The sequence below is a fragment of the Schistocerca piceifrons genome, chromosome 2, assembly GCF_021461385.2.
Source record: "Schistocerca piceifrons isolate TAMUIC-IGC-003096 chromosome 2, iqSchPice1.1, whole genome shotgun sequence".
Lineage (NCBI taxonomy): Eukaryota > Metazoa > Arthropoda > Insecta > Orthoptera > Acrididae > Schistocerca > Schistocerca piceifrons.
The window spans coordinates 712,429,423-712,446,812 of NC_060139.1; the positions used below are offsets into that span (position 1 = coordinate 712,429,423).

Sequence of the window (17,390 nt, forward strand, 5' to 3'; positions counted from 1 at the left end):
GAGGGGGAGCGGAAAAGGAGAGAAGTGAAAAGACAATGGGTGTGTAGGTGGAATAGGAGGATGTGTAGTGCTGGAATGGGAACTGGGAAGGGAGTGAAGGACAGTGACTAACAAAGGTCGAGGCCAGGGGGTTACAGGAATGTAGGATATATTGCAGGGATGGTTCCCATCTGTACAATTCCGAAACGCTGGTATTGGTAGGAAAGATCCAGATGGCACAGGCTGTGAAGCAGTCATTGAAGTGAAGAATGTTGTATTGGGCAGCTTACTCAGCAACTTGGTAGTCCAGCTGTTTCTTGACCACATGTTGTCAGTGCCAATTCATGTGGACAGACAGCTTGTTGGTTGTCATGCCCTGTAGAATGCAGCATAGTGGTTGCAACTTAGCTTGTAGATCACATGACTGCTTTTATAGGAAGCTCTGCCTTTCATGGGATGGGTGATGCTTGTGACCGGACTGGAGTAGCTGGTGGTGGGAGGACGTATGGGGCAGTCCTTGCATCTGTATCTATTACAAGTATGTCCACTATATGGTGAGTAGCAATCTATCCTTTTATAATATTGTCATACATCTAATTCACATTTTTATGAACAAATTTGATATCACCTACAATGTTTACAGAGCAACATTGTACAAGTAGAACATATTATTATTATTATATGTTTCCTAAGCTAGTATCAATATGTACAAGGCTTCTGATGGCTGTTTCTGCAGCAACACACAGAATAACAGTGATGACCATTGAAATTACAGCACCGAGTATAGTTAACAAGAGTATAGCGAATAACGTAATTTTATTTTGGGTGCATAAACAGTATAGAAGGAAGAGTACATTATTAAATTTGTAGGTGATTTAGGATTATATAGGATGCTAAATCTAGTACACAGAGATGCCACGTAAGCAGCAATGATGGCTCTAACACACCTGGGCAATGAATCAAAATGAGCTTGGGTTGATATATGATTATGTCATTCCATGCTGCTTCAGCTTGATACGAGAATTTATAAATCATAGTGGTGTGCAAATGGTTGAATGTTTTCCCTCAGATGTTTATGGTGGTTGTCTGGATGAGTAGTCAACACCCTCTGTATCATAGTAGGTCAGGACAGTGCAGGAATCTTGTGTTCTTGCATTATCTTGTTGAAAGACCTCAAAGATAGCCACTGGTCTTTAAGCGTAAGAAATATTAATCCTGCATTCCGAATTAATGGAAAGGCAAACTGGAGTTATTCATGTTGTGTGCCATTGGCACCCCAAACCATCAAACCAGGTGCTGGTCCTGTCTGATGATGACAAATGTGGCAATGTGCGTTTTTGTCCAGAGCCTACACACACACACACACACACACACACACACACACACACACACACACACACACACCATGATGATGTATGCAGAACTGGGATTTGTCTGAAAAGATGTCACAGAGCCAATCCTCTGTCTGGTGTGGCCAATGGGAACACTACTGTTGTTACACTTCTTTCTGCTGCCACATCAGTGGAAGCCATGACAATGGTGCCCATGCTGACAGTCTGAGATGATCCATACATTGCTGCACTGTCCCTATAATGGGATCCTGACAGATGCAAGCAGCAATATCAGAGAACAATAAACTACAATCCCATTAGACCACAGTCCTGCTGATGTTACAATCACATATGTACTAGTAGATGTTTCTCCTTGCTACTCAAGGCATATCTTTATCTTCTCACAAACAGCCAACATTCAAATGTGATTTATAAATGGGAAACTGCTGCATAAACTTGCCTTTTGTACAGAATATAGAAGATGTTACTCCCACCTACTCTTAAGTGGTTGTGCTGAAATGCTGATTGTTTGGATATCCAAGCATGTATTACCATCATGCCAGATTGACATTTGTTGCATGCCACTTTCATTATGTTTGGATTTTAATTTAATTTGATGAATGCATATTGTCCAGAATATGACACTGTAAAGCCAAATGATGTGCAAACAACTGTGACACCAGTTATGTGGCTGATGGCAACTGTATAATATTCCCTACCATTTGTGTCACTTCTCTGTGAGCATTACTAACCCAAGAAATACTAATTCCCAATGGTGATGATTTGTTCATCATATATACCTGAGTTATGGGGACCTTTTGGTTCTGTTACATAATGAAATGTTTAGTTATGCTATAGAAAGTGTTCTAGTGTTTTTGTCATTAGTCTTATGTTCATGAAGCATGCTTTTATGGTGTAAGTACACAGCAGACTGTTTTATTTTTACAGGTCTTTACCTTGAAAATTTTATAGCAAAGGATTTATCAAATGTGACACTTACAATATTAGAGGGAGAAGTCTTTGTGAATGTCACCACAGAACGGAAAAACATCTCAACAAGCCACTTCCTAACTCGGGGGGAAGCAATTCGGATTCCAGTTGGTGTTTTCCATAAGGTGCTTGTGGTATCTTCTACACCTGCTTGCTACATGTACACATATACGAATTACACAAAACAATTGCTTGAAGAAGCTGACCAATCAGAAAATGTAGAGATGCCAAACCCAAATAATGATTTGTTTTCAGACTTAAAATCCCAGATAAAAACTTTTTTGACAGCCTTAGGTATGATTTTTAATGCTATTCTGAGTTTACTGTTCTCTGTCCCAATGCCTAGACGTGTTAAAGTAGCATAAAATTTGTTGTGGACAAGATACATCTTTCAGTTTTTTCTAATATGTGACTACATTATTTTGGAATTGACTTATTTACAGAAAACTGGAAAAGTCCCAGAAAATTATGATTCAGGTACTAATTAGAAATAATGATAACTTCAGATATAAGTAAGAAAAAGAAAAATCCTTTACCCATAGAAATTATCGGAGATTCCATGTTAGTCAATAACTGTAGTGTACGTCTCATACTCTGCAGAATTCTCTAGTTTTCGCTTCAGAAAAAAAGTATGCCCTGTGTTAGCTATTTTTCATTCCCCAATTTTTGGTTCTATATTAATATAATTTAACACCTGTTTATCTTTTATGGTGTTTTCAGTTCGTTTCTGATCATCATAGTTTATTTTCAATCTGACCTCATAAATAAGGATGTGGTAAACATTGTCTGGTTAGTATAGTAGGCATATGTGAGAAAATAAGTGGGAGATAGTGACATATAAATTACATATTTGATTTATCATTTCAGTGTCATCTGATGAAAATGGTAAAATCTGTAATCGAAGGATGTAACAAAAATTAAGAAATGTAATTCTTATCCATCATACTGTAAAAATAGCAAGAAAATATCTGTGTTAATTCAGTATTGTAAGGTACAGTTCAGCTGGGCAGGTTGTGTTCCATGCCTAGATAGCTCAGTCATAAAGTGTGTTGCCCATGAAAGACAAGGTTCCAGGTCTGAATCCCCATCTAACATACAGTTTTAGTCAGTATATATATCACACACACACACACACACACACACACACACACACACACACACACACACACAAGGTGTAATGGGTATAAGAGCGAATATTTCTATTGGTGATTGATATGGTGTTTTGAACAACATTACATCATTTTTTATGTCCCTTGTAGACCAATAATTATAGCTACTATAAGTCATTTGATTTTTTAGGTTTGTAAAAATTGGGTAGAAATTCCAAGTACCTGTGGCAAGAGCAAGCCATTATGCTTATTTTCCCCTTGGCAGAAGATCAGGTGTTGAAGTGCGGATGTGTGGATGCAAAATAGTTAGTTAATATGGACAGGAGTAGTCCATTTAGTGATGCAGTTACAATTGTGCAGAAAACATCAGGTCACCAAATTTGTGATGTGTTTTTGGGAAGACTGTTTGATGCAGGGGAAAAACAACCAATACAATGATGTGTGTACATATTAAAGTACCATGTATACAATATCTGCACCTATACCCATTACACCCTGTATATAAATTTCACTCTGCAAATTACCACATGCATGTGTATGTGTGTAAAAATACATGTAAAGGGTGACTGAAAACTGCATGTTGGTGATGATTTCTAAAAACAAAGAATATTTGTAGCTGGACAGAGAACCTTGACAGTGGCCTAGCCACCAAATATGCTTGTCATAATAGTACTATGACCAAAGTCTAGATGTTTTCTACAGAAGTAAGCTAACCTCGTCATTTATACACTGTAACTTGGAATCCAAACTGTGAGGAACTCCTGACAAACTACACTTGCAAAATAAGTGTGGCTATGATGAAAGGCACACAAAAACTTCTTAGCATCAGAATTTCAACAAGAAACCTAATCTCTGTCCATGTGTTACATGAAAAATACTGTGTTGTTACAGTTCGGGACTATTTGGTGCTAACATCACTTTCAAAATTCAATTGTTTATCTCTTGTGTGTAGTTTAATACAAAGCAAAGAATGCTGAAACTAAAGCTCATCTTCCAGCTGATTGTCGTATTTTATATTTGAAGTGCAAACAGTACAAAGGGAGACTTTAAAAATGTGTGATTAATGACAAGCAAGGAACATGTCAGGTGTTTTCACTTATGGATATTCCTTTCATTCTGGTAACAGAAGGCTGTCATACTCTAATAGCACTTTGTATAAATCATTTTGTGATTTGCTGTTATTGTTCAGAAAGTGGTTGACAATACCCCACAACATGGGAGTGCTGGTTGGCATTCAAGAAAAATTTTGAATATGAGTCTGAAGACAAAAAATGTGTAAGATAGGTATCACAAAAATGTGAAGTATGGCATATAAGATGGGCTTTCAAACTAAATTTCAAATGTGTTTAATTTAATATCACACCATGACACAAAGTGTAATTTTATGGATTTACTATTGCCTTTGTATTAAATCTTAGGCATGCAGATGAAAAGAGGCACATCTTCAAATGTATGTACTGCTATTTTGCAGAGTCCACATTTGTGTCATGTTGGAAGACTTTGAGTTATGAAGTTTTTTTTTTCTCTCCACCTCATCCCTGTGGGCTCTCACAAGCAGCATTTTACTGTCTCTCACCCCTACTCTACTATTCCTCCCCCTCCCTGCCCCAGCCTCCTCCTTGCCCCCACCACCCAGATTGCTTCCCCCATAACATGCTGCCACTCACAATCTGGCCTCGGCAGCCAGAGACTGTGGTCGTGCATATGTGAGTGAGTGTGTGTGGGTGTTGTGTGTTGTCTAATTCTGATTAGAGCCTTTTTGGTCAAAAGCTTATTTGTTTGACTGTCTTTTTCTTGTGTGCCTGTACAAATCGGCATCTCTGCTGTATTTTGAGTAGTAGTCGATCCTTTTCAAAATATCATCCTGTTTTTTTCCCTTTTGTGTGTCTGGCAGCCCTGTTCTGGTTCCTGTTTCCTCAGAAATTAACACATAAGCATTTCGTTGTTTTTATTTTATATATTTCTAAGATATGCTATCAATTTGCATGTTCTGAATTTAAAATGTAAGCATGGGTAATGAAATTTCCACATTGTTGTGCTCAAAAGATATTTTTGACTTACATTATTCAAAAACTGTGCATTAACCCTCTGTTACACATTGTTAATATAATTTATTTTAGATCTCAGAGTCATCCAAACATTGATGTTTGTAAAGAAGTCAGGATTTTTTAAAATTTTATTTTGAAAGCTATTTAACTATGTGTACATTTATATCTTTTTTCAGTTAAAAGAAACAAAGTTGATACACATTGTCATGCGGCTAACATATTGCATTCACAGTTAAATGTTTTATTGAGTACTCCGATATTAAAAATCATGGTAACTTGATTTAAGTTAGTATGGTATGTAATACACAGTTAAATTGCACATCATCACAGTTAAATTACCATCCAAAACCAATCAATAGAAATTTTAATGTGCATCTGAAATTGTGTAATATGTACCACACTGTGACCTCGTGCTGTTGCTATGTGTCACCATGGTAAATATTACTTTGCTTAATCTAAGTTTCATTTTAAGGATATGGAATCATATTGTCACATACATGTGTAGCAATTTTTACTTTCATAGCTGCATGTGGTTTTATTATGGACAAATGCCCATATCATGGAATCTGTCATCTGTCAAATTTTCATTTCATTCCTTTGGTGGTAATGACTGTTATCTATGACAGCTCAGCTCTGTATGTAAAGCCCAAGATTAAAATGAAGTGATGTGTCCCACATTCATGACGCTCTCGTCAGTACAGATCCATGTAATGAAGAGTTCATATAATTTAATGAAAACTTCCTAGTTATGTGCCAAATGATGCTTATAAAGTCATACTGTGTATGTATTTTACTTTTACTTTTATAACTACTATTTTGTATTAGGTAATTACTACTTTGACAGTGAGCTGCATTGTTTAAACATTGTAATTATGTTCCAGTTGTGTTATTAGCATATTGGTTCATACGTTTCATTGTTATTTTTATAAATACTATTTTTTGTAAATTATTTCTAATAATGGTATTTATATTTGTAAATCTTTTTAACTATTTACACAAAAATATTATTTTTATTACTATATTTTTCTGAAAATTTTAACTCTGGAATGTACTGTACTGTTGTGTCTTCAGAGTTATGGCATTACTGCAGAATATACACTTTTTTAATATAAATCAATTTGTAAGTTTGGTGCTGATTTTTGTGATTATACAATACACAAAATATTTCTTTGTTCTTTAATCATCTGCCTCCACTGACTGTCATGATCACTTCTTAACAACATTTACTTCTTTATCTGATGTGATAAGAAAAGCAATGTTTTGGTATAATATTTGTGTGTTACATTAGGGTTTTGTTTGCCACACTACATCTAAATCTGCTTTTTATTTTTAATTAGAAATATTAAAGTTTAAATTTGGGTACAAGTGAGAATACAAGATTTTCAATGTCCTTGAAGAGATCTGTGCAAAATACTTTGTTGTCAGCAGTACAGTACTCTTACCTATGCAGTTTGCCTGGCGTGAGGGGTTGTGCTAGGTGGAGTGAGAGAAGGAGAAAGGAAGTGGAAAGTGGGATGGAGTGTTCGGGAATGGTGGCTGACACCTTGAAGGGAGGCAGCAGGCAACAGATACACAGGATGGGAATGAGTCAGGGACACCTGTAAAAGTGAATTATTGGATTCATACATGATGACACCGATGTGGAAGAGGGGATTGGGGCAACATGCTCCCTCCCGCTCTATGAATGATTAATGCAATGTGAGACAATGTAGTTCAAGAATAGATATGTCAAAGAATAGGTTTCACTTCTTTGCACAGTGTTAAAGAAATATAAAACTTATTTCATATATAATAATTTTGACATGCTGAGCCAGGTTATGGCTATACATCATCCATTTATTTATATTTGTCAGGATAGGGAGGAATGACATATGTAATTGTACCTAAAGGATTTTGTAGAATGTGATCTTCAAACCCTCCATGAATCCTTGACTTTGCAGAGGTAGGGTGGTTTGCATGCCTCAACAATACAGGTAATGGTACTACAAGTGCTACCACAACAGAGGATTATTTGTGAAGATGATGTGTGTTTCCTGAAGAGGGTCAGCACCCATTTCAGTTGTTGCAGGGGTAACAGTTTGGATGATTGACTGATCTGGCCTTGTGATGTTAGCCAACATGGCCTTATTGTGCAGCTGAAAGCAGGGGAAACTACAGCCATGATTCCCCACAGGTCAGTAGGCTAGAGAACTTAGAAAGGAAAGTGTATAGACTGACATTAGATATAGTGAGAATTAGTGAAGAGCAATGGCATGAATAAGAGGACATCTGATCAGTTGACTACAGAGTTATGAGAACAAATTCAAATAGGAATAATGCAGGAATATGTTTGATAATGAGTGAGAAAACAGGAATGCAGATAAGCTACTATGAACAGCATAGTGAATTCACCATCCTAACCAAAATAACCAAGGATAAATTTGGAAAGAGAATTAAAGTTCAGGGAGAAGAAATAAAAACTGAATTTTGTCAACAATATTGTAATTACGTCAAGAGACAGCAAAGGACTTGGAATAGTGATTGAATAGAATGAATGTTTTGAGCAGAGATTATAAGATGAACATCAACAAAAATAAAACAAAGACAATGGAATGTAGTCAATTTAAATCAGGCAGGGTCTAACGGTTTTGGTGACAAGAGAAGCAGTGCAAAGCTGGATTGTGAACCTCTCACTTCTCTTACCACAGTTGACTTACTTGAAATGTTTAGCCAATCCTCTTCTCTGGATATGCAGCTGCATCTATCTCCATAACTTATTCTCCAAAGAAATAATGCAGGTTACAGGAATCAAAAAATTACTATCTCTCTCAAGCTCAGGTATATTTTCACTTTCACAATTTTCGTATAAGCATACTAACTCTTGCAAGTCAACTACGCTGATAACCATCAGGTACTATTAATTATAATTACAATGTGCTGGTTTAATATCCACCAGAAATTCAAAAACAGGTCTTGCTTCTAGCAAGTCTAACACCAAGATTAAGTAAGAGTCTCTAGGCACATCATGTTTCAATTGTCTATAACAATTACAGTTATTTGACCACCAAGGAATGATACATAGTTACTCCTTGCATCCTCCATACAGGTTGTATGGTGCGAGTGGCAGACACTTGCCGGTGTTGCTTGTCTGACGCAACTCTGTCTTCCCACAATAAATGTCCATCCTGCACACACCAACATGTGTTGCACAGTAAATAGGCTCTCTCTCTCTCACACGTATCTTTAAAACATCACATGTTTGAGGTGGCAGAAGGTCGAGTGGTTCCAGAATTTACGTGGAAATTCTTGAACCACTACATATCCCCCTACTTAGATCAAACATGCAATATTTTACACATAATCAGCATGTACATTAATATCACATAGGATAACACTTCATTTTTCAACAATACATCTTTTTCTATAAATAATCATAAATACTCTTGTTCTTATTGCTTCGTCATTACTTTTTTCCATTCTACTACAATTATAAAATGTGAACCTTTCAATCCATGTTGGAGTTAGCTCTTTCAATATCCAAAAATTGAGAGTACCCAAATTTTTGTTTTCTCTTTTTCCAATCATAAATTCCAGGTGTCATGGACCCTTGAATATTTCTTCCTTTATTCTGATTCTCTATACTACCTCTTTAGTACATAATGGACTTTTTACTTATAGTAGTCTGTAGTCTGGAGTGACTCTGGGCAAAATAAAAGTGTTCCTATTGACACCCAGAAAACATAATAATGCTAGTGAAATATAGAATTCAAATTTATCAGAATAATTCCTAGAAAATGTGTGAATTCTTTCACAATACTGTCCTTTTCCCCTCGGATCAGCATCTATACGTTACATGTGGGTTGACCTTATGAGTGCCCTTCCTCCTTCCGTTTCGGTGGGTATGCCTCTTTAAATTCCTATTCTCCTATGGTACAGGTCAATCCACTTCTTGGTGCCCCTGTCCACACAGTATAGGTCAGCCTTTCTCAGGTCTGCCTATCTGCTCTTTATATCCAATAAGTGCTGGATGCGCCCTCCTTATCCTTTATGAGTAGACCTCTAGGTTCATTACGCGAGTATACATCTTTATGTACACTATAATTAAATATCCTCTGGTTGCACTTGCTTTTTAATACTTCATTTAGTACCCTAGAGTCCTCTTCTACTTTTCAACTTTTAATCATGACTATATACTCTGTTCAGTATATTGTACTCAAGCTATAAGAGTCCCACTATCATCCTACAATTCAAATTCATCAGAATATTTGTCAGACTGACTCCTCTTAACAATTATCACAAACCCTTTGTCTCTGACTTATGCTCTTCTCAATTACTCACACTTCCTACTTAGGTATACTCGATGTAAAATTAGCATAGTTCTTCTATACTTATGCACATAGGTGATATGAAATGATTATAGGCACACACTCATGTATGTGCAATGTAGAACTGTCACTGTAAATGATAATGTGTGCATCCTTTCCCAATGTACACATTCCTTTCCCCCTAAAATGCTTGATGGTTCTCCTCTTTCAGTGTGTAAGATCATTGTTTGTGTAATCATATTTTTTGTGTGTTTGCGTAAGTGTGTTTGTGTAGCCTGATTCTTCAGTGTACTAATATAAAAGAAGTTGTAGGTTATTGGAAACCACGGAAAATGAGAAGGACTTCTGCGATAGAAGTAGTTGAATATGGAAAGAGGGAAAGATAGGTAGGTACTCAAATGAGAAGTAAGAAAGGGAAAAGTAGAAATGGTTGCTAAGATCGAAGAAGTGAAAGAAGATAGCCCCAAAGACAGGAAAACCTTCCCAGCCCCCTTACCCAGGATCCCTACTTTGCCGGTACTTGAGTGAGATTCCGGAGGAGGCATGGTGTTAAATGTCTCCTACAGAACGGACATTCTCATCTTCGCCTTTGAAGTCCTCGAAGAAAATCTTAGCAACCCCTATGGAATGGTAAATGGTGAAGATTCAGTCACACTTGTTTACGAGGGTTTTGAAAGGTGTGGCGTGTGTTCTGTGTTAGCCATGATTTATTTGTTAGTGTAAATCATGCTTCAATATATAATACCCACCCCATCCAAAACCAATACAAACCCTCCCATCTACATCACATTTCATAAAAGGTATAAAATGTTCTATATTAAATAGAAAATTATACACTACAATACAATAGTTGTTTAGTCATTAAGCTTATACTATAGTTTTATACACACATAAAAGATTATGTTCAGTTCATGCCAATATATCATTTGGTTTGAATAGTACCATCATATTATGTTTTCCACTAATACTACATACTATTCATTGCATTTCATGTGTAGAGATCACTGTTTATCCATGATCCTCTTAAGTCTATTACCTTTTAGTCATATTTAGGTACTAACATTATATGATAGTTTAAGAATTCAAGAATAGATTACAGAATAGTTTTTAAGATTTGAAGGGAATTCGGTGCAGGAAAAATAGTACAGAGGAAACACCGAAAACAACTAGGGGTCCGACAGTTGTCACTCTGCCCTTTAACACAGAACGTTAACTCTGTCCTTGGGACAACAGATGTGACTCTGCCAGGATCCCATGGATCTGACATTAACCTCACTCGATTACTTACGGACCAATACTTCTCGTTAAATTTTGTGTGAAAGCCTCCCCTCAACAAAACAATTACCACTTTACTCAGTAACACAACATTAGGTAAAGTTATTCTATTTTCTACTCTATCATGGACAAGTTTGAATTCTTCGCATAAGTCATCTATAACATTACTATCATCATTAAGTTTGGAAAAAGCGACAGTCAAAACATTTCCAGAGATTATCCTCACGGCAACTTTTCGATTGATTATTTCCTGTACCTGTTCTTCCAGATTACTTATATTTACTATGTCTGAAGTGGCTAGTTTCTCTTTAACATTTTGTTCCATGTCATCTACTTGATTGCTGCTGCCTGCAATTTGTGATTGGACCATAGGTATTTATTTATCCTGTTTGTCCAAGATCCTAATTTTTCACTAAATTCAGATTCTGAATTATTAAATTTGTCTTCAATATCAAATTCTAACTTCTTGGTCAAATCCTGGAATTGGTTACTCTGTGTCTGACTAAAGTCAGTGAACAGTTAGTCTACATGAATGTTCAGACAACTCGTTAATTATTTCTCTAAATCTACTTTCAAATTTTCTACTTTATGGTTTAGAGTGTCAGATTCATTCCTTAGTAAACCTATATTTGTAGCTTGCTCATTTAGAACTTTAGTTTGATTATTTAAACTAGAAAATACCACACTTATTTCTTTTCTTAGGGTCTCATTTAGTTCCTTACTTAAAGAAGCCCCCTGGTCATCTAGTTTATTATTTACTTGAGTATTCACTGCATCTAATTTAAGACTTTGAGCCTTTAGAGTTGTATTTAGTTCCTTTCTTAAAGAAGTACTTTGAGCAGTAAATTCTTTCTTTGTGCATCTTATCTAGAATATAATTGTAAACACTGAGCTTCTAAATTTTTACTTAAAGTAGTGATTTGGACGTTTTGAGTTTTGATTAAATTCACTACTTCAGACCAGTTTGGCATTTCCCTACCCACTGTCATGGCCATGGCTGGTTCTGATATTTCCCCAGTTTTTTGAGTATTATCCATATTCCCCTTACTTTTAGATCAAGTTATCATTAAAAAAATTCACCTCTGAGTATAATAACTATACTAACAGTCTATTATTGAACAGTGTCCTTAACCTCACACTCAAATAATTGCCTTTCGCTCACCCAGTGTAGAGTTGTAGGCTGCACCAGTGAGCAGGTGTGGAATCAGCACCGGTGAACAGCACGGGCACTGGCAGCGTCAAAGGTTGGTTTCAGCTTCAGTGTCGGGGAATGGATTTGTAGTCAGCACCGGTGAGCAGCAGCTGGCATCACTGGTGTCAGTTGCTGGTTACAGGGTCCATGCCCCCGTGATGTGTGTGAGGGCTGCTTAATCTCCACACTGGATCTTCGTTGTCGAACAGATCTCATCGTAACTTCTCTTAATTTAAACTGTTGAGATTTTCCTTGCGTCTTTTCTTGTATGGTATTTATTAATTTTCACCCTTTTTTGCTGTTTATGCAGAATCCAACTCTGTGAAACAATTTCCCTGTCTTGTTATCATTGGTTGCTATGGCAACTCAGAATATCTTTTTATCTTGATTTCGTTTGAAAATTCGTCTTTCTTCGAGTCCTGATCATGTCGATCATCACGTTCTAACGTAACGGTTTGGGCGGCAGAATTTGTAAAGTCAGATTGCCGTCCTTGTTAAATAAGTAGGTAATTCACGATGTATTTATACACCATAAAATTCTCTTCTTAGACATAAATGTCTCCATCTTATTGTATTTCACTCATACTTTGAGCTTTAGAAACACTCTTAATTAACATTTACAAACGAGTTTGGTTTTAGAACAACTCAGAAATTCAAAAACAGGTCTTGCTTCTAGCAAGTCTAACACCAAGATTAAGTAAGAGTCTCTAGACACATCGTGTTTCAATTGTCTATAACAATTACAGTTATTCGACCACCAAGGAATAGTACGTAGTTACTCCTTGCATCCTCCATACAGGTTCTATGGCGTGAGCAGCAAACACTTGTCGGCATCACTCATCTGACGCAACTCTTGTCTTCCCACAATAAATGTCCATCCTGCACACACAGACTTGTGTTCCACAGTAAATAGGCTCTCTCTCTCACACACTTATTTTTTAAACATCACGTGTTCGAGGCGGCAGACGGTTGAGTGGTTCCAGAATTTATGTGGAAATTCTCGAATCACTACAAGCGCTTAGGAAATTAGATTAGGAAGAGAGGCACTAAAAATTGGCTGTTTGGGCAGCAAAATAACAAATAATGGCTGAAGTAGAGAAGATGTAAAATTCAGCCTGGCTAGAGCAAGAAAAGCACTTCTGACTAAAAGGAATTTGTTAACATCTAATATAAATTAGGAAGTGTTTTCTGAAGCTATTCATATGGAGTGTAGCCTTCTATGGATGTGAACGTAAACAATAAGCAATTATGACAAGAAAAGAATAAAAGCTTTTGCAATGTGGTGCCACAGAACAGTTCTGAAAATTAGATTGGTTGATCATGTAACTAATGAAAAGTTACTGGAAAGAACTGGAGAGAGAGATTTGGTGCACAATGTGACTAAAAGTAGATATTAGCTGATAGAACATGTTCTGAGACCTCAAAGGATCACCAATTTAGTACTGGAGGCAAGTGTGGGAGGTAAAAATTGCCTGGGAGACCAAGAGATGACTGTGGTAATTAGGTTCAAAAGAATGTAGGTTTCAGTAGTTATCAAAGATGAGGAGGGTTGCTCAGGACAGAGTAGCATGGAGGGCTGCATCAAAACAGTACTTGGACTAAAGACCACAACAACCACCCCATAATCTTCAAAATTCATATTGTTGTCCATGTCAGTGTCTGTTTTTGTAACATAGAAGTAGTGATAAATGAAGATGATGCTGAGCTAAGGTTATATGAGATTAGAGATGTGAGTGGTGTCTGTTCTGTCAAACATGGCTGAGAGAGCAAACACCTTTCATAATGAAACAACTGGGACATATGCATGAACAAGTGGGGTGAAAGGAAACAGGATGGGAAAGAGATATGAAAGAAATAATGAATTCCAACCACACAAGGCACTGCAACAGTGAGAGTTGAAAATTTGTGCAAGACCAGGACTGCGACAGAACAGACATCACTCATGTCTATAACTCTATGGACACAACCACTGTATGATGAAAAATTTTCAGTGTGAATGCACAACCAATGCCGTACTCCTATGTGAATCAGAAATCTGCGAGTAGGGGATTAATGGGCAGGGGTGGTTGTCGTGTGGTGAGTGGGAAAGTGGGAATTTGGGCCTGACAAGAATCCTGATCTGGCACAAATTTTCAACTCTCACCATTGCATTGCCAAAATGCCCTGTGCGGCTATAAGTCATTATTTCCTTCCCATTTCCTTTCCATTCCTTTCATCCAATTATTCGTGTGTATGAGAATGAGTTGAACTCCGTATTGCTTTACAAGGAATGGTTCTATTGAATGATGTGGTTTTCCCTTCCTCCAATCTTTGAAGTTACTTACCCAATCAGCTATAGGAGGACCTACAGATTAGCACTGATTTCAAACTAGGGCATAATTTGCATTTTTTCACAAATAATTGCCAGAGGTGAAAGAAGCAATAAGTGACAGGAAGAACTGGGATCCACTGGGTATTGAACACTGAGCCTTTGTATATGTAGTCTGGTACTTCATTGAGACACTGAGCCATGCAAACAAAATTCTTGCAGAGAAAATAAATGAAACTACTGAACTACTAGAAGCTTTGTGCAACCCTTTTTTTTTTTTTTTTTTAGAGAGAGAGAGAAAGGGAGGGGGATTGTATATGTGAAGAGAAAAACTACACTTTCTCCGCGGTGAAAATACACTTTTGCATGTTAAGTAACACTGTACTTTCCTTTTGAGCTATAAAACTTACAAATCCTTTGAATGGTAAAGGTTCTATACAAACGTGTAGAGCTTCCTGGCACTTTAGGAAACAAAACACAGCAAAAAAACGATGTGTATTGGAAATATTTTTGATGCTCAGCAACATTTACTCTGTAATGCAATTGGATAGATAAAAAAATCTACTCACCAAGTGGCGGCAGGAGAACACACATACATAAAGAAGGTTTTATGTAGTTTTCATCTCGTCCAGTAAGTGTCCCCTGGCCTAACATTCTGGGTGACTTTTCTGAACTCTACCCCTTTTCCTAAACCTCTCCTGTCCTCTTCCTTCACCCCTCTTCCTTCCCCTTGAACCTTTCTGCCAGAGGAAGGAGCCACTGGCTTCAAAAGTTTGTATACATGAAACCTTTTTTTATATGTGTGTTCTGCTACCGCTTAGTGAGTAGATTTTTTTCTATTCAATTACATTATATTGTCAAAAATTGATTATTTTCGTTGTTAAGACATGTACACTGTGTATGTTCATATTATGAAAGTATATATATGAATTCCTCCAAATATAGCACATTAGTTTCTGAAGCAGTGAAATCTAGCTAGTGATGCAATTTTGTCAGCCTGTCATAGCACGTCACGTGATCTTGCCAGCCACTAACAGCAGATATTCAGAACATTGGGCAAGTGATATACTCAGGCCACAGCAAAATCACTGTTAAGTAGTGCAAACACACAAATAGGAAAACTAATAGATATATAGTACACTAACAAGCAAAGCTAAGCTTTGACATATAATATCAGTCCTTTTTTACATGTGTTACCCTTTAAGATGTAGGAAACACAAATGTACCAGTAAAATTTTAAATAATGACATAAATGGCTAGTCTTCTGGGCCCAAAATTTTTCTAAGTAGGTAGTCTTCAAAGTGTTTGTTTTGTATGAGAGTCAAATGCTCTGTGATTTAAGAAATTCATCTCAAATTCTCACACATAACATAATTCATCTTGTGTAAAAGGAAATTTGTTTTGAAAGTAATGCTTCTTAAACCACCATTCTCATTGTTTTCCCATGACCTATTAGAAATTGGTTGACATGAACAATTGCCAGAGAACGCAAGAAAACAGGCAGTTTTGCTCATGTGCAGCTACGATGACATACGAAGCCCATGTTTGGTGTTTGGTCTGCTCATATGCCTTTCCTCGCACTTCTGTTTGGAATTTCATGCTTAGTAGGCATCACGTGACCATGTGCAGCACTGTAGAACATTGTCTGTAGAGGACATAAAGAGTTTTTGTAGTCTGGGCAATTGTTTATGATATCCGATCCAAACAAGGAATACAAAACTAGACTCTACAACTCAAAGTACCCAAATATTTTCCTACATGATGGCCTTAACATAATTTTTTTTTATTTGTTCTCTGCAGTACTATTATCTAGCATTTCCAATCGAGTTTATATCCACACAGCACTGCAAAAACTAGTAAGATGGAATACAAATTTCTTGCAAAAATAAAAAAAATTGTTGGTATATGTCAGAACTAAGGACAATAACTTCTTCATGACATTTTCAAATGGTATAAAAAATTAACAAAGTTATCTGTGAAGCCAAGAAACTGTGTAACTGGCAGTTTATGTTCTACTCCAGGAGTAAATGTAAAGTCTTTGGGGAGTTATGGTGATAAAACACAGTGTACTGCCAATCTATAATTTACTGAAGAATGGCGTTCTGTAAATTTAAGACATAAACAACAGAAACTGAAATTACATCAAGCCTAGAGAAGGTACCAGACAAGTGTTGAAACATGTCTTGTGATTGAAAAACATTGTGTTTCAACAGAGGTCACATTTGTAAAATTATGTTAAAGCCATCAATATATTTGAAACAAAACATGTTATTGAATACTACTTAGCAAATTTGCCTGCTTAGTCATCTTCAAGTGAACATTTACTTATGTTGGTAAGTATATAGCATTAACAGATCGTACAATATGTCATAAAAGAAACATGACATGAGAATACTCCACAAGCTTCGGAATTTCATAAACTATACTAAAATACACAAATCAGCTTAAAGTGCACATTCGTATGCTCAGATTCACACTGATATAGGCACCTACCCGGTGTTAAGCGTATCAGTGTGGTTTTTGGGATACCAGTTTTTCTTCCTGTATTATCTCATGTTTGGATCTTTATTATGGCATTATGCCATATGGGCCAGAAGGTGAAAACATGCACTTGAAATTCAGTGAAGAGTTGAAACTAACCAACAGTGTGGAATGAAACACTTTGTTTCAAATAAATTGGTTGCCTTTGCAGAAAAGATTAATGGAAGTCAATCTTCTTACGCAAACCAAATAAAAATAACTTGATTGTCCTGCAAGATGATTAATGCTTGTACACTTTTGACATCATCAACATGAGGCAATCTGTAGTATTATGAACACAAAATAAATTCTCAACTGCCAATACTTCTAAAAT

General features: G+C 36.6%; 1 protein-coding gene across 2 annotated transcripts in view; it reads left to right on the forward strand.

Annotated features, from left to right (window-relative positions):
- Window positions 1–6,507, forward strand: part of LOC124774329 (vitamin K-dependent gamma-carboxylase) — a 71,724-nt gene extending 65,217 nt beyond the window's left edge. The window contains exon 10 of one of the 2 annotated variants that reach the window (XM_047249471.1): window positions 2,259–6,502. In XM_047249471.1, coding sequence (XP_047105427.1) covers window positions 2,259–2,665 — 407 coding nt within the window. In that variant the 3' untranslated portion in view covers window positions 2,666–6,502. Of the gene's footprint in view, window positions 1–2,258 lie in introns of both variants that reach the window. The other variant, XM_047249472.1, reaches the window with a different exon arrangement.
- Window positions 6,508–17,390: the final 10,883 nt, after the last annotated feature.